The following is a 21,645-nucleotide window of genomic DNA, read 5'->3' on the forward strand; positions in this document are numbered from 1 at the left end:
GTTAGGTTTTTTATTTTCAGGGAGAACTGCTGGCAACAGTCTCCCTGCATCGTGGGACTTAGGGGAGAGAAGTCAGACCTACTTCTAATGAGTTCAAAGGCTCTTCTTCTTGGCTACAGGACACCATTAGCTCCTGAGGGTTTGAAACACTAGGTACGCCTAGGGGTTCACTCCTAGAGCCCGCCGTCACCCCAGAGCCAGAAGTCAGAAGACAGGTGAGTAGAAGAAGATAGAAGACTTCAGTGACGGCTTCTGAGGTACCGCACAGCGAACGCGCTGCGCGCCATGCTCCCATACACAGCAGCACTACAGGTTGCAGGGCACGGGGGGGGGGGGGATGGGGGCGCCCTGGGCAGCATAAATAATCCTCATACAAGCTGGCAAAGTGGATAAGATGTGCCAAGGCACAAAATCCTGACCCCCACCAGCGTTTTTATATTATAAAATAGCGGGCTGAAGCGCGCCTTTGAGGGGGCGGGGCTTAGCCCTTACAGCTCTCAGCGCCATTTTCTCTTCACAGAAAGCTGGTCCTTGCCTCCACACTGCTGTAACAAGTAACAGGGTGCAAAACGGGGGGGGGGGGCACAGTTAATTTGGCTAATATAAGTTATAAAAGCGCCAGAAACAGGTCTGGGCTTTATATTAAAGTTTCAGTACTGGGATTGAGCGCTGGGTTGTGAACTGGCAAACTCCCTCTGTGTTTCTCTGACAGGCTTTACTGTGGGTCTGTCCCCTATCTGCCCAGTGTGTCAGTGGGTGTCGATACACGTGTTTCGGCATGTCTGAGGCTGAGTGTTCTTCCCAGGAGGAGACTGTTAGGGACAGAAACGGCTGTGGGAGTGACCATGTCGGCACCGCCGACTCCTGATTGGGTAAATGTGTTGAATGCCTTGAATGCTAATGTGTCTCTTATTAATAAGAGATTGGATAAATCTGAATCTCAGAACCAGGCATGGAAGAAATCTGTGGTGGATGTGTTATCACAGGTCCAGACCCCCTCGGGGTCACATAAACGTTCATTTGCTCAGTTGGCAGACACAGATACCGACACGGACACTGATTCCAGTGTCGACTATAGTGATGCCAGATTAGACCCAAAATTGGCAAAGAATATTCAGTACATGATTGTGGCAATAAAAGACGTGTTAAATATCACTGAGGACCCTGCTGTTCCTGATACTAGGGTCTGTATGTATAAGGGAAAGAAACCTGAGGTAACATTTACGCCCTCTCATGAACTGAATACTTTTTTTGAAAAAATGTGGGAAAATCCTGACAAAAAGTTTCTGATTCCCAAGAGGATTCAGGTGGCGTATCCGTTCCCCTCTGGGGATAGAGAAAAGTGGGAGTCTTCCCCCATTGTGGACAAGGCTCTATCACGGTTGTCTAAAAAGGTGGCTTTACCATCTCCTGACATGGCAGCCCTTAAGGATCCTGCGGATCGTAGACAAGAAAGTACGTTAAAATCCATTTACGTCACCACAGGTACACTGCTCAGACCGACCACTGCATCGGCATGGGTGAGTAGTGCTATCGAAAAGTGGGCAGATAACTTGGCATCTGATATAGATACCCTAGATAGGGATAGCACCCTGTTAACTCTGGGTTATATCAGGGATGCTGCGGCCTACCTAAAGGAGGCGGCGAGGGATATTGGCATTTTGGGAGCAAAAGCCAATGCCATGGCAATTTCAGCTAGGAGGGCATTGTGGATTCATCAATGGAATGCTGATGCTGACTCTAAGAAAGCTATGGAGTCGCTCCCATATAAGGTGGTGTCTTGTTTGGTGACGGTCTCACTGAGCTGGTATCTACGGCTACAGTGGGTAAGTTGTCTTTTTTGCCTTATGTTCCTCCACAACAAAAAAAAGGCCATTTTCAGATGCAGTCCTTTCGGCCAAATAAATACAAAAAAGGCAGAGGTTATTCCTTCCTCGCTAATAGGGGAAGAGGAAAAGGTAAAAGATCTCCGGCCGTCGCAGGTTCCCAGGAGCAGAAGTCCTCCCCGGCTTCTGCCAAATCCACCGCATGACGCTGGGGCTCCGCTGAGGGAGTCCGCACGTCTCAAGCTCTTCAGTCAATTCGGGGCTCGTTCGGCCCTGGACCCATGGTTTTCAGAAATAGTGTCCCAGGGGTACAAACTGGAATTCAAAGACGTTCCCCCTCACCGATTTTTCAAATCGGCCTTACCAGCTTCTCTTCCGGACAGGCAGGTTGTATGCGATGCAATACAAAAGTGGGTGTAGTACGGGTGACCGGCGGTCTCCTGACCGCCGGTCACCTTACCGACGCCGGGATCCCGGCAGCATACCGACGCCGGGATCCCGGCGGGGAGGGGCGAGTGCAGCAAGCCCCTTGCGGGCTCGCTGCGCTCGCCACGCTGCGGGCTCGGTGGCGACCTGTGGTCGCCACGGGTTCTATTCCCACTCTATGGGTGTCGTGGACACCCACGAGTGGAAATAGTCCCTGTTGGTCGGCATGCCGACCATCGGGATAGTGAGCCGTCGGGCTCACGGAGGAGGTCATGTGACTGTCGGTCAGCCGACCGGCGGTCACATGACTACCACCCTACAAAAGTTATGCCTAAATCAGGTCATTATCAGGGTTCCCCCGTCTCAACAGGGAGAAGGCTGTTATTCCAGCCTGTTTGTGGTCCCGAAGCCGGACGGTTCGGTCAGACCAATTCTGAACCTAAAGTCCCTCAATATTTACCTAAGAAAATTCAAATTCAAGATGGAATCTCTCCGAGCAGTGATCTCCAGTCTGGAGGAAGGGGATTTCATGGTGTCGGTTGACATAAAGGATGCCTACTTACACATCCCCACATATCCTCCGCATCAGGCTTACCTAAGGTTTGCTATTCAGGATTGTCATTACCAATTTCAGACGTTGCCGTTTGGTCTGTCCACGGCTCCGAGGATTTTCCCCAAGGTAATGGCGGAAATGATGATTCTCCTTCGCAGGCAAGGAGTCACAATTATCCCTTACTTGGACGATCTCCTGATAAAGGCGAGGTCCAAGGACAAACTGGTGCAGGACATTACGCTATCCCTGACAGTTCTACAACAACATGGTTGGATCTTAAACTTGCCAAAGTCACAGTTGAATCCGACAAAATGGCTGTCGTTCTTGGGATTGATTCTGGACACAGAGAGTGTTTCTTCCAGAAGAGAAAGCTCTGGAACTCCAGAGTTTGGTCAAACAAATTCTGAAACCAGCGAGAGTGTCGATCCATCAATGCACTCGTTTGCTGGGAAAGATGGTGGCGGCCTACGAGGCCATTCAATTTGGCAGGTTCCATGCCAGAGTGTTTCAGTGGGACCTGTTGGACAAGTGGTCCGGATACCATCTACACATGCACCGGAAAATAATCCTGTCCTCCAGGACCAGAATCTCACTCCTGTGGTGACTGCACAGCTCTCACCTCCTAGAGGGACGCAGGTTCGGGATCCAGGACTGGATCCTAGTAACCACGGATGCGAGTCTTCGGGGCTGGGGAGCAGTCACACAGGGGGAAAACTTCCAGGGAAGATGGACAAGCCAGGAAGTTTGTCTACACATAAACGTTCTGGAGTTAAGAGCCATTTACAACGGTCTTCTTCAAGCGGAACGTCTCCTTCGAAACCTGCCCGTACTAATCCAGTCGGACAATATAACAGCAGTAGCGCACATAAACTGCCAGGGCGGAACAAAGAGCAGAGTGGCAATGGCAGAGGCCACAAAAGTTCTCCGCTGGGCGGAAAGACATACAAGCGCTCTGTCAGCAATCTTCATTCCAGGAGAGGACAACTGGGAAGCAGACTTCCTCAGCAGACACGATCTCCATCCAGGAGAGTGGGGTCTTCATCAAGAGGTCTTCGCAGAAGTGACAAGTCTTTGGGGAATTCCTCAAATAGACATGATGGCGTCTCGCCTCAACAAGAAACTTCAGAGATATTGTTCCAGGTCGAGGGACCCTCAAGCAATAGCTGTAGACGCGCTAGTGACACCATGGGTGTTTCAGTCGGTGTATGTGTTCCCTCCGCTACCACTCATACCAAAGCTGCTAAAGATCATAAGAAGAACAAGGGTTCAGGCGTTCCTCATTGTTCCGGACTGGCCAAGGAGGGCATGGTATCCAGATCTTCAGGAATTACTCATAGGAGATCCCTGGCCTCTTCCTCTACGAGAGGATCTGTTACAGCAGCGGCCGTGCGTATATCACGACTTACCGCGGATATGTTTGACGGCTTGGCGGTTGAACGCCGGATCTTAGCCCGAAAGGGTATTCCCAGTGAAGTCATTCCCACACTTCTTCAGGCTAGGAAAGATGTAACGGCAAAACATTATCACCGTATTTGGAGAAAATATGTGTCTTGGTGTGAATCCAAGAGGGCTCCTACGGAAGAATTTCAGCTAGGGCGTTTTCTCCATTTTCTGCAATCAGGTGTGGATGCGGGCCTGAAGTTAGGCTCCATAAAAGTACAAATTTCGGCTTTATCAATTTTCTTTCAAAAAGAATTGGCCTCACTTCCGGAAGTTCAGACTTTCGTGAAGGGCGTTATACACATCCAACCTCCTTTTGTGCCCCCAGTGACACCATGGGATCTTAATGTGGTGTTGCAGTTCCTTCAATCTCATTGGTTTGAACCTTTACAGAAGGTAGAGTTGAAATTTCTCACTTGGAAAGTGGTCATGTTATTGGCCTTAGCATCCGCAAGGCGGGTGTCTAAGTTAGCGGCTTTGTCTCACAAGAGTCCTTATTTAATCTTCCATGAAGATAGAGCAGCGTTGAGGACTCGTCAACAATTTCTGCCGAAGGTGGTTTCATCGTTCCACATGAACCAGCCTATTGTGGTGCCGGTGGCTACTGACGTCTTTGCTGAATCAAAATCTCTCGATGTGGTCAGGGCTTTAAAGATTTATGTCACCAGAACAGCTCCACTTAGGAATACTGAAGCTTTGTTTGTCCTTATGCTTCCAACAAGATTGGAAATCCTGCTTCCAAGCAGACTGTTGCGCGCTGGATCTGTCATACGATTCAGCAGGCTCATTCTACGGCTGGATTGCCGTTACCGAAATCAGTGAAGGCCCACTCTACCAGAAAGGTGGGCTCATCCTGGGCGGCTGCCCGGGGGGTCTCGGCATTGCAACTCTGCCGAGCAGCTACTTGGTCGGGTTCAAACACTTTTGCTAAATTTTACGAGTTTGATACCCTGGCTGAGGAGGACCTCATGTCTGGTCAATCGGTGCTGCAGAGTCTTCCGCACTCTCCCGCCCATTCTAGAGCTTTGGTATAAACCCCATGGTTCTTGAAGTGTCCCTAGCATCCTCTAGCACGTATGAGAAAATAGGATTTTAATACCTACCGGTAAATCCTTTTCTCTTAGTCCGTAGAGGATGCTGGGCACCCGTCCCAGTGCGGACTCTATCTGCAGTTATTGCTTATTAGTTATTGGATAGGTTACACACAGGTTGTGTTTCTGTTATAGTCAGCCTGTTGCTGAAATGGTTCATGCCGTTGACTGGTTTTCTGTTAAATGCCATGTTGTACGGCGTGTTTGAGATGTGAGCTGGTATCTATCCCACCTTAGTTAACAATAAATCCTTTTCCTCGAAATGTCCGTCTCCCTGGTCACAGTTCCTATAACTGGAGTCTGGAGGAGGGGCATAGAGGGAGGAGCCAGTTCACACCCATTCAAAGTCTTAAAGTGCCCATGTCTCCTGCGGATCCCGTCTATACCCCATGGTTTTTGAAGTGTCCCCAGCATCCTCTACGGACTAAGAGAAAAGGATTTACCAGTAGGTATTAAAATCCTATTATAGGAATTACATATAAAAACGTCTCATTTCACATATTTCCACAGTAAGTTTATATACTTTCAGCTTACTGTAAGTAACAGAATTAGATTATTTTAGATTCTGTCAAAATACTGTACAGTAGGTAATTTTTAGGAACTAACACCCAAATTAGGTCATTTTAGGTCCTATATGAATGAAGCAGTGCCGTAACTAGACATTTTAGCACTGTGTGCAAGAAACCGCTTCGGCACGAAACCCACTCCCCCCCTCCCCCGCCGTGTTTTGAAATTAATTCTACCACTCTCCGCCCGCCTTATCAATCACACACTGCTAGTTACAGCACTGCATTAATGATTCAGCAGCATCAGAGGTCATAGTGTAGGAATTTTTCAGTCACATAGCAGAATGGTGATGGACATTGGGGGTCATTCCGAGTTGTTCGCTAGCAGATTTCGTTCGCTGCACAGAGATCAGGCAAAAAATCGGCACTTCTGCGCATGCGTATGCGGCGTACTGCACACGCGCGTCGTACTATTGCAATGAACAATGTAGTTTCACACAAGGACTAGCGAAGCTTTTCAGTCGCAGTGCTAGCCGCAGAGTAATTGACAGGAAGAGGGCGTTTCTGGGTGTTAACTGACCGTTTTCAGGGAGTGTTCAAAAAAATGCAGGCGTGCCAGGAAAAACGCAGGCGTGGCTGGGCGAACGCAGGGCGCGTTCGTGACGTCAAAGCAGGAACTGAATAGTCTGAAGTAATCGCAAGCACTGAGTAGGTCTGGAGCTACTCTGAAACTGCAGAAAAAATTTTTGTAGCCGCTCTGCGATCCTTTCGTTCGCGCTTCTGCTAAGCTAAGATACACTTCCAGTGGGAGGTGGCATAGCGTTTGCACGGCTGCTAAAAACTGCTAGCGAGCGAACAACTCGGAATAACCACCCTTATCTCCTGTCGGGTGTGGTATGGCTGACTGATGGTCTCCTGACCGCCAGTCAGCATACCGACGCCAGGATCCCAGTAGCATACCAACGTCGGGATCCTGGCGGGGAGGGGCGAGTGCAGTAAGCCCATTGCGGGCTCACTGCACTCGCCACGGGTTCTATTCCGCTATGGGTGTCGTGGACACCCACGAGTGGAAATAGTCCCTGTTGGTCAGCATGCCGACCGTCGGGATAGTGAATACCACCCCCTCCTCTCACACCACAGATGCTAAACTATGTCATGAAATAATAGTAGCAGCAATGTAAGTAAGGACAAAAAACAAACAAAAGACAAAACAAAAAAACAACAACAACAGGTACTGTGTCCCCTCTCCAAATCTTTCCAAATGCATTCAAAAATGAAAACTTAAAAAAATAAATAAATAAATAATAATAATAAAAAAAGATCAATAATAACTACAAGTACTTACTTACTACTTGTTATGCTGTGTTGGTGCATATAGGTGATGAAAAACTCACACTCACAGGCTTACAATATATCATACTACTGTGTTACAGGATCTATATAGTCTTAGTAACACGCTCTGTGTGTGTGATCATCTCCCTGCACACCCCCAGCTCACCCCTTCTTGGCTACAACGATCAGCCGGCATTAACCACTCCCAGCCCCATCAAGTACTCAAATACCACTGCTTCGGAGCTTTCCTGCTGCCCGCTGCCTCTTCTTCCAGTGTGTGTCCTGGCTCCCATCTGACACCTGTCTGATCCCGCAGCGCATCGAGGGGCCTCTCCATCGCCAGTGCAGGTCGTCGTCCAGGAACCAGCACAGCTCCCTAGCTGCTATCTAACCAAGCAAAATGCGGAGCTGCTGGACTGATCAGTCAAGCCTGTCAGGGGAGGCAAACGACAGGGTGCCTCTTCTCTGTCTGTTCCCCCCGAATCCACCTATGAGCGCAGAAGTGAATAATAAACTCTTCAGCACTGCACCACTGCCTACAACAGACAGCGCTGCAATACAGACAGGGCAGCCATTCGGGGTCACAGCGCACATTGTGCTCTCACCTAAAGTGCGCTGTGTGCAAGGCACACTACACACACATGTAGTTACGGCCCTGAAATTAGGTATGTTATTCCCTGCTACATCAAACATAAAAGGAAACTAAAATTTTGAGTGTAATGGGAAAGGATTAGTTTAGTTTAGAACCTAAGAATCCTGGGCTTAATAAATGTACATTTTATGCATAAGAACACACCCAATGTACAGTAACAAACGGACTGAATCTATTGTCACTTAAGGCAGTTAATTTACTATGTGTATTTAAAGAGAGACTTTCACAAACTTTATACATAAATATGTTTCGGGAAGAACTTTTTCCTAAATTCGCCTAAAAAAAAATCTATCAGTTGACGAGTAACAAACTCTTTTCCACAGCATCTATCTCTCTGCCCTGTTCCCAGGGCCGGTTCCGGGGCTTCTTGCGGCCCGGGCGGCATTAGGGGGCGTGGCTTCATACAGGGGGCGTGGTCAGTTACGCCCCCTGTACTGTAGTAGGATGTGCGGTGCGCGATGACGTCATCGCGCACCGCACAGCAAAGGTACTCTCCACGAAGGAAAACTAGACGCTAAGTGTCTAGTTCCCTTCGTGGAGAGGACATTTGCTGTGCGGTGCGCGATGACGTCAACGCGCACCACGCATCATTACAGTAAAGGTCCTCTCCACGAAGGGAAACGACGCGTAGCCAGCAATGACTCAGGTAATCAGGGGAATTAAACATGCAAAAAATGTCTGTTTCCTTGATCCCGACCGTTTTTAAACATGTTTAATATTCCCAATCCCTCAGCCTAGCCATCGGGGGTTCAGGGCAATGCCCCAATACATCTCAGATGTATGGGGGACATTAGCTTAGTAAGTTGTCAGATAGAGGCAAGCATCTAAATGAAAACCCTTAAAGGAAATCCCAAGCAAAATGCACGTCAGACCTTTCTTAATCCGCAGAGTCACAAGCTACAGAGTGCACATATTAGAGATTTCAAGGGACTCTCCTTGAGATCAGTTAGTAATACCCCAATCAGATTCTATATTTATAGTGTTTATTATTTGATCATTAAATACAATGGCAGCAGCACCACACAGCAAATGGTATTCTGAAGTATGGTCCCCTTCAGGGGCACAGCCCAGGGGGAAATAAGTTTTGTACAGTAATATGCTAGGTTTAATCATTATTGTGTCTAGCAATACTAAGTGCAAGGTTCTCAATTTCCTCTGGAATTTTACACCACTGACATTGTTAAAGGTGAAATAATACACAGGGCTGGTTCTAGACCAAGTGGAGCTCAGGGTGTCAATGTCCTTTGTCACTCCCCCCACCCTCACTGCTTCACATGCACACACACATGCCCCCATAGCCTCACATGCGCACACACACACACCCTCACAGATCACGCTATCCCACCATCACGGATCACACTGCCCCCAGCTCACCATTCACACTGCTTTAACTCACAGCAACCCCTCTCAGAGATCACAGTGCCTCCACGCAGCCCCCCCCCCCTTATAGGTCATACTACCCCCACACAGCTTCCACTCTCACATATCACCTGCACCCCCTACAGATTGCACTGTCCCCTCCCCCCCCTTCACAGGCCACACAGCCTACCCTCACAAATCATGAGCGCTTGGTGAGAGCTCATAGAGTGCTTGGCCAGGCCGTGTAATGCAGTAGTTGTGGCTTAATCATGGAGGTGAGGCCACGGCCCCTTAAAAATACAAAAATAATCTATTGTTTAAGTGCCACAAAGTGCGATTGATAACCACCCCCACAAGCAGAGAAGACTGCTGCGCTAATCATGCACTGGACTGTGGAGAGAGGCTGCTGGCGTCTTATGACAGGTCAAAAGAGGGGGGCATGCAGAGCCAGGTTTCCGCCAGGCCCCAACAAGAAGCCTGGGCTTGGGGAAACTAATACCCGCTCTCCCCACCCCCTCTTGACACCACTGCCCCCCATTCACACCTCTCGCAGAGCACACTTCTTACTTGCACTCTACTCTCCTGTCTACGTTCTTCTCTGCAACTACAAAATAATAGGGGGCCTCTGAGCATGTGGACCTGTTAATGGGAGGTCCAGTGTCACTCCGGTCATCCACCACTCTGACTCCCGCCTTCTGCTACTGCCTGTGGCCCTTCCCCTGTCCTCCACCTGATGTCAAGATGCTCCTTCTGGGGATGGGGATATATCTAGGGACAACAGCTCAGGCGGTGGCTGGGGTGCAGGGCTACAAGCTGTCAGCCTGTGCCTTCATAAAGCTTTGCAAAGACTACGATAATCACAAACTTACTCTGAAACATATAGTATACTCTATATGTGTATATAACTCTTTTAAACTCCTCTAGGTTTTGCCATTGGGAAGTACTGTAGTTGACTTGTTGACAGTCAGAATGTTGACAAGCATTATGGGGACACCAGAATGCAAACACTGTGATGTCGGCATTGTTGCTGTACTTACAGCATTTTACCTATGCCGGTAGTACAACTGTCAACTAGATTAATTACAGTCATGCGGACAGTTGTGCTGCCTGTGCATGTTAAATGCCTTAACCACGCAACTGATTTTTTTTTCCCCAAAAAAAACTCAGGAATTGTACTTTTTATTACTTAATACAGTTTGAAATGTATTTTTAATAATATATTTATATATTTAAATATTGTATTTAAATATATATATATATATATATATATATATATATATATATATACACAGTGGGGATCGAAAGTTTGGGCACCCTAGGCAAAAATTCATTTTAATGTGCAAAAAGAAGCCAGGGAAAGATGGAAAAATCTCCAAAAGGCATCAAATTACAGATTAAGCATTCTTATAACATGTCAAAAAAAGTTTGATTTTATTTCCATCATTTACACTTTCAAAAGAACAGAAAACAAAAAATGGTGTCTGCAAAAGTTTGGGCACCCTCCAGAGTTAATACCTTGTACTGCCCACTTTGGCAAGTATCACAGCTTGTAAACGCTTTTTGTAGCCAGCCAAGAATCTTTCAATTCTTGTTTGAGGTATCTTCGCCCGTTCTTCCTTACAAAAGTCTTCCAGTTCTTTGAGATTCCTGGGCTGTCTGTGACGCACTGCTCTTTTAAGGTCTATCCATAGATTTTCAATTATGTTGAGGTCAGGAGATTGTGAAGGCCATGACAAAACCTTCAGTTTACGCCTCTTGATGTAATCCACCGTGGATTTTGAGGTGTGTTTAGGATCATTAGCCATTTGTAGAATCCAGCCTCTCTTTAACTTCAGCTTTTTCACAGATGGCATCAGGTTAGCATCCAAAATTTGCTGGAATCTTATTGAATCCATTTTTCCTTCTACTCGTGAAATGTTCCCTGTGCCACTAGCTGCAATACAACTAGAGATGAGCGGGTTCGGTTTCTCTGAATCCGAACCCGCCCGAACTTCATGTTTTTTTTCACGGGTCCGAGCGACTCGGATCTTCCCGCCTTGCTCGGTTAACCCGAGCGCGCCCGAACGTCATCATGACGCTGTCGGATTCTCGCGAGGCTCGGATTCTATCGCGAGACTCGGATTCTATATAAGGAGCCGCGCGTCGCCGCCATTTTCACACGTGCATTGAGATTGATAGGGAGAGGACGTGGCTGGCGTCCTCTCCATTTAGATTAGGGTTGAGAGAGAGAGAGAGAGATTGACCTGAGGCTGTGATACTGTAGAAGAGAGTGCAGAGTTTAGTGACTGACGACCACAGTGACCACCAGACAGTGCAGTTGTTTGTTTTATTTAATATATCCGTTCTCTGCCTGAAAAAAACGATACACACAGTGACTCAGTCACATACCATATCTGTGTGCACTGCTCAGCCCAGTGTGCTGCATCAATGTATATATATATCTGACTGTGCTCAGCTCACACAGCTTATAATTGTGGGGGAGACTGGGGAGCACTGCAGTGCCAGTTATAGGTTATAGCAGGAGCCAGGAGTACATAATATTATATTAAAATTAAACAGTGCACACTTTTGCTGCAGGAGTGCCACTGCCAGTGTGACTAGTGACCAGTGACCTGACCACCAGTATATATAATATTAGTAGTATACTATCTCTTTATCAACCAGTCTATATTAGCAGCAGACACAGTACAGTGCGGTAGTTCACGGCTGTGGCTACCTCTGTGTCGGCACTCGGCAGCCCGTCCATAATTGTATATACCACCTAACCGTGGTTTTTTTTTCTTTCTTTATACATACATACTAGTTACGAGTATACTATCTCTTTATCAACCAGTCTATATATTAGCAGCAGACACAGTACAGTGCGGTAGTTCACGGCTGTGGCTACCTCTGTGTCGGCACTCGGCAGCCCGTCCATAATTGTATATACCACCTAACCGTGGTTTTTTTTTCTTTCTTTATACATACATACTAGTTACGAGTATACTATCTCTTTATCAACCAGTCTATATATTAGCAGCAGACACAGTACAGTGCGGTAGTTCACGGCTGTGGCTACCTCTGTGTCGGCACTCGGCAGCCCGTCCATAATTGTATATACCACCTAACCGTGGTTTTTTTTTCTTTCTTTATACATACATACTAGTTACGAGTATACTATCTCTTTATCAACCAGTCTATATTAGCAGCAGACACAGTACAGTGCGGTAGTTCACGGCTGTGGCTACCTCTGTGTCGGCACTCGGCAGCCCGTCCATAATTGTATATACCACCTAACCGTGGTTTTTTTTTCTTTCTTTATAGTCATACTAGTTACGAGTATACTATCTCTTTATCAACCAGTCTATATTAGCAGCAGACACAGTACAGTGCGGTAGTTCACGGCTGTGGCTACCTCTGTGTCGGCACTCGGCAGCCCGTCCATAATTGTATATACCACCTAACCGTGTTTTTTTTTTCTTTCTTTATACATACATACTAGTTACGAGTATACTATCTCTTTATCAACCAGTCTATATTAGCAGCAGACACAGTACAGTGCGGTAGTTCACGGCTGTGGCTACCTCTGTGTCGGCACTCGGCAGCCCGTCCATAATTGTATATACCACCTAACCGTGGTTTTTTTTTCTTTCTTTATACATACATACTAGTTACGAGTATACTATCTCTTTATCAACCAGTCTATATATTAGCAGCAGACACAGTACAGTGCGGTAGTTCACGGCTGTGGCTACCTCTGTGTCGGCACTCGGCAGCCCGTCCATAATTGTATATACCACCTAACCGTGGTTTTTTTTTCTTTCTTTATACATACATACTAGTTACGAGTATACTATCTCTTTATCAACCAGTCTATATATTAGCAGCAGACACAGTACAGTGCGGTAGTTCACGGCTGTGGCTACCTCTGTGTCGGCACTGAGGCAGCCCGTCCATAATTGTATATACCACCTAACCGTGTTTTTTTTTTCTTTCTTTATACATACATACTAGTTACGAGTATACTATCTCTTTATCAACCAGTCTATATATTAGCAGCAGACACAGTACAGTGCGGTAGTTCACGGCTGTGGCTACCTCTGTGTCGGCACTCGGCAGGCAGTCCGTCCATAATTGTATACCACCTAACCGTGGTTTTTTTTTCTTTCTTCTTTATACATACATAGTTACATAGACATCTCTTTATCAACCAGTCTATATTAGCAGCAGACACAGTACAGTACGGTAGTTCACGGCTGTGGCTACCTCTGTGTCTGCACTCGGCAGGCAGTCCATAATTGTATACTAGTATCCATCTCCATTGTTTACCTGAGGTGCCTTTTAGTTGTGCCTATTAAAATATGGAGAACAAAAATGTTGAGGTTCCAAAATTAGGGAAAGATCAAGATCCACTTCCACCTCGTGCTGAAGCTGCTGCCACTAGTCATGGCCGAGACGATGAAATGCCAGCAACGTCGTCTGCCAAGGCCGATGCCCAATGTCATAGTACAGAGCATGTCAAATCCAAAACACCAAATATCAGAAAAAAAAGGACTCCAAAACCTAAAATAAAATTGTCGGAGGAGAAGCGTAAACTTGCCAATATGCCATTTACGACACGGAGTGGCAAGGAACGGCTGAGGCCCTGGCCTATGTTCATGGCTAGTGGTTCAGCTTCACATGAGGATGGAAGCACTCAGCCTCTCGCTAGAAAAATGAAAAGACTCAAGCTGGCAAAAGCAGCACAGCAAAGAACTGTGCATTCTTCGAAATCCCAAATCCACAAGGAGAGTCCAATTGTGTCGGTTGCGATGCCTGACCTTCCCAACACTGGACGTGAAGAGCATGCGCCTTCCACCATTTGCACGCCCCCTGCAAGTGCTGGAAGGAGCACCCGCAGTCCAGTTCCTGATAGTCAGATTGAAGATGTCAGTGTTGAAGTACACCAGGATGAGGAGGATATGGGTGTTGCTGGCGCTGGGGAGGAAATTGACCAGGAGGATTCTGATGGTGAGGTGGTTTGTTTAAGTCAGGCACCCGGGGAGACACCTGTTGTCCGTGGGAGGAATATGGCCGTTGACATGCCAGGTGAAAATACCAAAAAAATCAGCTCTTCGGTGTGGAGGTATTTCACCAGAAATGCGGACAACAGGTGTCAAGCCGTGTGTTCCCTTTGTCAAGCTGTAATAAGTAGGGGTAAGGACGTTAACCACCTCGGAACATCCTCCCTTATACGTCACCTGCAGCGCATTCATAATAAGTCAGTGACAAGTTCAAAAACTTTGGGTGACAGCGGAAGCAGTCCACTGACCAGTAAATCCCTTCCTCTTGTAACCAAGCTCACGCAAACCACCCCACCAACTCCCTCAGTGTCAATTTCCTCCTTCCCCAGGAATGCCAATAGTCCTGCAGGCCATGTCACTGGCAATTCTGACGAGTCCTCTCCTGCCTGGGATTCCTCCGATGCATCCTTGCGTGTAACGCCTACTGCTGCTGGCGCTGCTGTTGTTGCCGCTGGGAGTCGATGGTCATCCCAGAGGGGAAGTCGTAAGCCCACTTGTACTACTTCCAGTAAGCAATTGACTGTTCAACAGTCCTTTGCGAGGAAGATGAAATATCACAGCAGTCATCCTACTGCAAAGCGGATAACTGAGGCCTTGGCATCCTGGGTGGTGAGAAACGTGGTTCCGGTATCCATCATTACTGCAGAGCCAACTAGAGACTTGTTGGAGGTACTGTGTCCCCGGTACCAAATACCATCTAGGTTCCATTTCTCTAGGCAGGCGATACCGAAAATGTACACAGACCTCAGAAAAAGAGTCACCAGTGTCCTAAAAAATGCAGCTGTACCCAATGTCCACGTAACCACGGACATGTGGACAAGTGGAGCAGGGCAGGGTCAGGACTATATGACTGTGACAGCCCACTGGGTAGATGTATGGACTCCCGCCGCAAGAACAGCAGCGGCGGCACCAGTAGCAGCATCTCGCAAACGCCAACTCTTTCCTAGGCAGGCTACGCTTTGTATCACCGGTTTCCAGAATACGCACACAGCTGAAAACCTCTTACGGCAACTGAGGAAGATCATCACGGAATGGCTTACCCCAATTGGACTCTCCTGTGGATTTGTGGCATCGGACAACGCCAGCAATATTGTGTGTGCATTAAATATGGGCAAATTCCAGCACGTCCCATGTTTTGCACATACCTTGAATTTGGTGGTGCAGAATTTTTTAAAAAAACGACAGGGGCGTGCAAGAGATGCTGTCGGTGGCCAGAAGAATTGCGGGACACTTTCGGCGTACAGGCACCACGTACAGAAGACTGGAGCACCACCAAAAACTACTGAACCTGCCCTGCCATCATCTGAAGCAAGAAGTGGTAACGAGGTGGAATTCAACCCTCTATATGCTTCAGAGGTTGGAGGAGCAGCAAAAGGCCATTCAAGCCTATACAATTGAGCACGATATAGTAGGTGGAATGCACCTGTCTCAAGCGCAGTGGAGAATGATTTCAACGTTGTGCAAGGTTCTGATGCCCTTTGAACTTGCCACACGTGAAGTCAGTTCAGACACTGCCAGCCTGAGTCAGGTCATTCCCCTCATCAGGCTTTTGCAGAAGAAGCTGGAGACATTGAAGGAGGAGCTAACACGGAGCGATTCCGCTAGGCATGTGGGACTTGTGGATGGAGCCCTTAATTCGCTTAACAAGGATTCACGGGTGGTCAATCTGTTGAAATCAGAGCACTACATTTTGGCCACCGTGCTCGATCCTAGATTTAAAGCCTACCTTGGATCTCTCTTTCCGGCAGACACAAGTCTGCTGGGGTTGAAAGACCTGCTGGTGAGAAAATTGTCAAGTCAAGCGGAACGCGACCTGTCAACATCTCCTCCTTCACATTCTCCCGCAACTGGGGGTGCGAGGAAAAGGCTCAGAATTCCGAGCCCACCCGCTGGCGGTGATGCAGGGCAGTCTGGAGCGACTGCTGATGCTGACATCTGGTCCGGACTGAAGGACCTGACAACGATTACGGACATGTCGTCTACTGTCACTGCATATGATTCTCTCAACATTGATAGAATGGTGGAGGATTATATGAGTGACCGCATCCAAGTAGGCACGTCACACAGTCCGTACTTATACTGGCAGGAAAAAGAGGCAATTTGGAGGCCCTTGCACAAACTGGCTTTATTCTACCTAAGTTGCCCTCCCACAAGTGTGTACTCCGAAAGAGTGTTTAGTGCCGCCGCTCACCTTGTCAGCAATCGGCGTACGAGGTTACATCCAGAAAATGTGGAGAAGATGATGTTCATTAAAATGAATTATAATCAATTCCTCCGCGGAGACATTGACCAGCAGCAATTGCCTCCACAAAGTACACAGGGAGCTGAGATGGTGGATTCCAGTGGGGACGAATTGATAATCTGTGAGGAGGGGGATGTACACGGTGATATATCGGAGGGTGATGATGAGGTTGACATCTTGCCTCTGTAGAGCCAGTTTGTGCAAGGAGAGATTAATTGCTTCTTTTTTGGGGGGGGTCCAAACCAACCCGTCATATCAGTCACAGTCGTGTGGCAGACCCTGTCACTGAAATGATGGGTTGGTTAAAGTGTGCATGTCCTGTTTTGTTTATACAACATAAGGGTGGGTGGGAGGGCCCAAGGACAATTCCATCTTGCACCTCTTTTTTCTTTTCTTTTTCTTTGCATCATGTGCTGATTGGGGAGGGTTTTTTGGAAGGGACATCCTGCGTGACACTGCAGTGCCACTCCTAAATGGGCCCGGTGTTTGTGTCGGCCACTAGGGTCGCTAATCTTACTCACACAGTCAGCTACCTCATTGCGCCTCTTTTTTTCTTTGCGTCATGTGCTGTTTGGGGAGGGTTTTTTGGAAGGGACATCCTGCGTGACACTGCAGTGCCACTCCTAGATGGGCCCGGTGTTTGTGTCGGCCACTAGGGTCGCTAATCTTACTCACACAGCTACCTCATTGCGCCTCTTTTTTTCTTTGCGTCATGTGCTGTTTGGGGAGGGTTTTTTGGAAGGGACATCCTGCGTGACACTGCAGTGCCACTCCTAGATGGGCCCGGTGTTTGTGTCGGCCACTAGGGTCGCTAATCTTACTCACACAGCTACCTCATTGCGCCTCTTTTTTTCTTTGCGTCATGTGCTGTTTGGGGAGGGTTTTTTGGAAGGGCCATCCTGCGTGACACTGCAGTGCCACTCCTAGATGGGCCCGGTGTTTGTGTCGGCCACTAGGGTCGCTAATCTTACTCACACAGCTACCTCATTGCGCCTCTTTTTTTCTTTGCGTCATGTGCTGTTTGGGGAGGGTTTTTTGGAAGGGACATCCTGCGTGACACTGCAGTGCCACTCCTAGATGGGCCCGGTGTTTGTGTCGGCCACTAGGGTCGCTTATCTTACTCACACAGCGACCTCGGTGCAAATTTTAGGACTAAAAATAATATTGTGAGGTGTGAGGTATTCAGAATAGACTGAAAATGAGTGTAAATTATGGTTTTTGAGGTTAATAATACTTTGGGATCAAAATGACCCCCAAATTCTATGATTTAAGCTGTTTTTTAGTGTTTTTTGAAAAAAACACCCGAATCCAAAACACACCCGAATCCGACAAAAAAAATTCGGTGAGGTTTTGCCAAAACGCGTTCGAACCCAAAACACGGCCGCGGAACCGAACCCAAAACCAAAACACAAAACCCGAAAAATTTCAGGCGCTCATCTCTAAATACAACCCCAAAGCATGATTGATCCACCCCCATGCTTAACAGTTGAACAGAGGTTCTTTTCATTAAATTCTGTGCCCTTCCTTCACCAAACGTACCTTTGCTCATTCCGGCCCAAAAGTTCTATTTTAACATCATCGGCCCACAGAACTTTATTCTAAAATGCATCAGGCTTGTCTATATGTTCATTTGCAAACTTCAAACGCTGATTTTTGTGGTGAGGACGTAGAAGAGGTTTTCTTCTGATGACTCTTCCATGAAGACCATATTTGTACAAGTATCTCTTTATAGTGGAATAGGGTACCACAACTCCAGAGTCTGCCAGATCTTCCTGGAGGGATCATGCAGTCAAACATGGTTTTTGACTTGCTTTTCTCACAATCCTGCGAGCTGTTCTGTCTGATATTTTTCTTGGTCTTCCAGATCTTGCTTTAACTTCCACTGTTCCTGATGACTGCCATTTCTTAATTACATTTCGAACAGAGGAAATGGGCATCTGATAACGCTTTGCTATCTTCTTATAGCCTTCTCCTGCTTTGTGAGCGTCAACTATTCTCAGTTTCAGTGTTCTACACAACTGCTTAGAAGAACCCATGGTGCTGATTGTTGGAGCAAGGTCAGATGAGTCTGGGCTTTTAAAACCTTTGAGATTGACATCACCTGGTCTTTCCAGACGATGATTGAGAACAATCCATGACACTGCCAGGTCTCAGCTGTCCAAAGGGGGCAGTACAAGGTATTAACTCTGCAGGGTGCCCAAACTTTTGCAGATGCCATTTTTTGTTTTCTGTTCTTTTGATAGTGTAAATGATGGAAATAAAATCAAACTTTTTTTGACATGTTATAAGAATGTCTAATCTGTAATTTGATGCCTTTTGGAGATTTTTCCATCTTTCCTTGGCTTCTTTTTGCACATTAAAATGAATTTTTGCCTGGGGTGCCCAAACTTTCGATCTCCACTGTATATATATATATATATATATATATATATATATATATCTAGGGGGATGTTTTGCACCCCCCCCCCATCCTCCTGTGTTCATAGGCCCCCACTGTAAAATAACTCCCCAGCCACCATTCGCAATAGAACTCCCCCAGTGGTCTTAAATCCTAATAATAATACCCCTCCACACCCCCTTGGTAGTAAAAAAAAATCCATATTTATAAACCACCCCCTGTAAAAAAAAAAAACCCTTTTTTTGCACCCCCCCCCTCCCCCTCCTACCCTGTGACCAATGTTTCTATTTTTTTTACCCCCCTCCAATGTCATATTTCTTTGTATTACACCTCCCCCACCCCTACTGGTGATGTATCCCCCTGGGGGTTACTCCCCCACCCACATGGGCATATACCCCCACACACACACATAGAGGGGGATATTCAAATGTTTGAAAGTTGGTTGGGTGTCTGGTGTCTACTGTCTATTAGATAGGAAAAAACAGACTCCCAACTGACTTTTCAAACATTTGAATCTCCCCCACAGAGTGCAGCGAAGCGTGTGCCAGGGGGAACTGATGATCAATCCTACCTGCTGCAGCTGACCTCTGCACCTGCAGAGATCAACCAAATAGTGCTTGTAAGGGAACTAATGCTCGCACAGCATTCTGGGGTGCAATGTTAGGAGTGGTGTCTATGGTCACAGACCACAATGTCACTTCCAGGGGGCTGCAGCAGCAGGAGGAAGTCCATTCTGCACTTGTGCAGAACGGATTTCCTCCATTAAAGATGGGGGGACACAGCGGGGCAGCCGGACGTATGTGATGCAGTCTGGCAAGGTAACATACTTCTGGTTGCAGTTGCATCACATACGTTAAGGCCAGGCAAGGGGTTAAGCAGCATTTCACACTTGTCAACATGACAGTGTCTGCGATCTAGTGAAAGCATAATACATTTCAACATTCTGATTGTCAACAAGCCGCACGTATCCTGTCCTGTGTCTTGGTTTACAGTCTCTGATAGTCACCTTTTTTTTTTGAGGAAAGAAGATACTGTACATACTTAGTGTGCCTCCTGCAAAGCCTTTTCATGTAAAATGAACAATGACAATACAGTGATTGGCATTATATTTTATATGCAATAATAGTAATCTTCTCAGTGTAAGAACCTCCACCTTTATGCACATACAGTAGGAGAGACTTTCCTATCTCTCTCCTCAGATTTTCCGAGCAAGGTAATATCTCATTAAGGTGGTTTACTATAGCTGTTATTATCTATGCACCTACCAGCGCTCGTGGTCTCCTCTTTTCTGTCTTAAATGCAAGAATACAGTGTGCAAGACTTTGTTCATGGTAATAAACCAATTAACACCTTAAATTACAGGGCATTCTCGGTTCAGGATTTGCTTTAAAAGTTCAGGAACAACACCGACAGAAGCACTTTGAAAAAAGGAGAAATCCTGCAGCTAGTTTAATTCAGGTGAGAGCTGAAACATCTCAAACTTGTACATTGCTAAAATTTGTATTTACTGTATGCTAAATGTCAATGTTCTTTCTTTAACATGATTATATTGTTATGGTTTTGTCCCCATGCTATATGTTGATACAAATGAATGAACACATTTTGTAATAATCTTTGTTATTAAAGTGATAAATGACATGTTGGACACATAGTAACTGTATAGTAATATTTCTTTGGTCTGGAACATTTCTGCATTGTTTCCTTTAATATAATTTGTACATTGTTTCCTTTTATATTATATACTACAGTATGTGATTTCAGCCAGTGCTACTGATTATAAAGCATTCTATAGTGTTATAGTTGCCTCATTGTTGCTTGCTGTCTACATTTTCCTGTGTTTTCCTTTTGGAACTCTTATATTTACATAACACACAGGTTTACATTTATCAGAGGACATTTTTACTGCAATCAATGCACATTGCTGTTGATTTTGTATTTAATATCCAGCCGTTTAGAGGGTTAAAACCCAAATCACCTGTGATACAGTATGTATCAATTAAATGCCCCTAAATCACATGTGGTTTAAGCCAATCTGCATGAAGTATATGACAATCCGCTTCTAATCTAGATTGGAGGCCTAAACATACCTTTGGGCCTTTGAATGTAGGGATTTTGGTAACTATATCTGGTGGGTACATGGGATAAAAAAAAAAAAAGTGACCGTATATATTTTTACAACTAATATGTGTCCGTTATGCAATAACAATTATAAATGTGCCCCATTATGCAATTAAAATTATATATGTGTCCCTATTTATTTTAAATCAATTTCAGTGTATCCTAATTATTTTCACATTTATTAGGTGATATTAAACTTTTCAAAAAGCAAACGAAAAAGCAGCAATTTAGTTAAATCGCTCTTTGATCAATATGCACATTAGGTTATACATATTAAAATAATACAAACTTCATTTTTTATTTTTTTTAAACATATTGATTTTTTTAAACTAATGGTTGAAGTTATTTGAGTAGTTGTATGAACTTTCCAATATGTAAATGTTTAATGCATCTGTGTGACAAGTGTCACATCACTATTCTGTGCGGTTGGGGACCTTGGGGCAGATGTATTAACCTGGAGAAGGCACAAGGAAGTGATAAACCAGTGATAAGTGCAATGTGATAAACGCACCAGCCAATCAGTTCCAATATGTAAATTAACAGTTCGGAGGTGATTGGCTGCTGTGTGTATCACCTTGCACTTATCACTGGTTTATCACTGCTGTGTGTATCACTTCACTTATCACTGGTTTATGCCTTCTCCAGTTTAATACATCTGCC

At 46.0% G+C, this 21,645-nt stretch overlaps 1 protein-coding gene across 2 annotated transcripts in view; it reads left to right on the forward strand.

Moving 5' to 3' along the window:
- The window catches only part of KCNQ5 (potassium voltage-gated channel subfamily Q member 5), a 1,045,273-nt gene that overhangs the window by 774,776 nt on the left and 248,852 nt on the right, over positions 1-21,645 (forward strand). For both annotated transcript variants that reach the window (XM_063916808.1, XM_063916809.1), the window contains exon 7: positions 20,230-20,325. In XM_063916808.1, the coding sequence (XP_063772878.1) occupies positions 20,230-20,325 (96 nt within the window). The remainder of the gene's footprint in view (positions 1-20,229; positions 20,326-21,645) is intronic.

Source organism: Pseudophryne corroboree, chromosome 4 (assembly GCF_028390025.1).
Source record: "Pseudophryne corroboree isolate aPseCor3 chromosome 4, aPseCor3.hap2, whole genome shotgun sequence".
Classification (NCBI taxonomy): Eukaryota; Metazoa; Chordata; class Amphibia; order Anura; family Myobatrachidae; genus Pseudophryne; species Pseudophryne corroboree.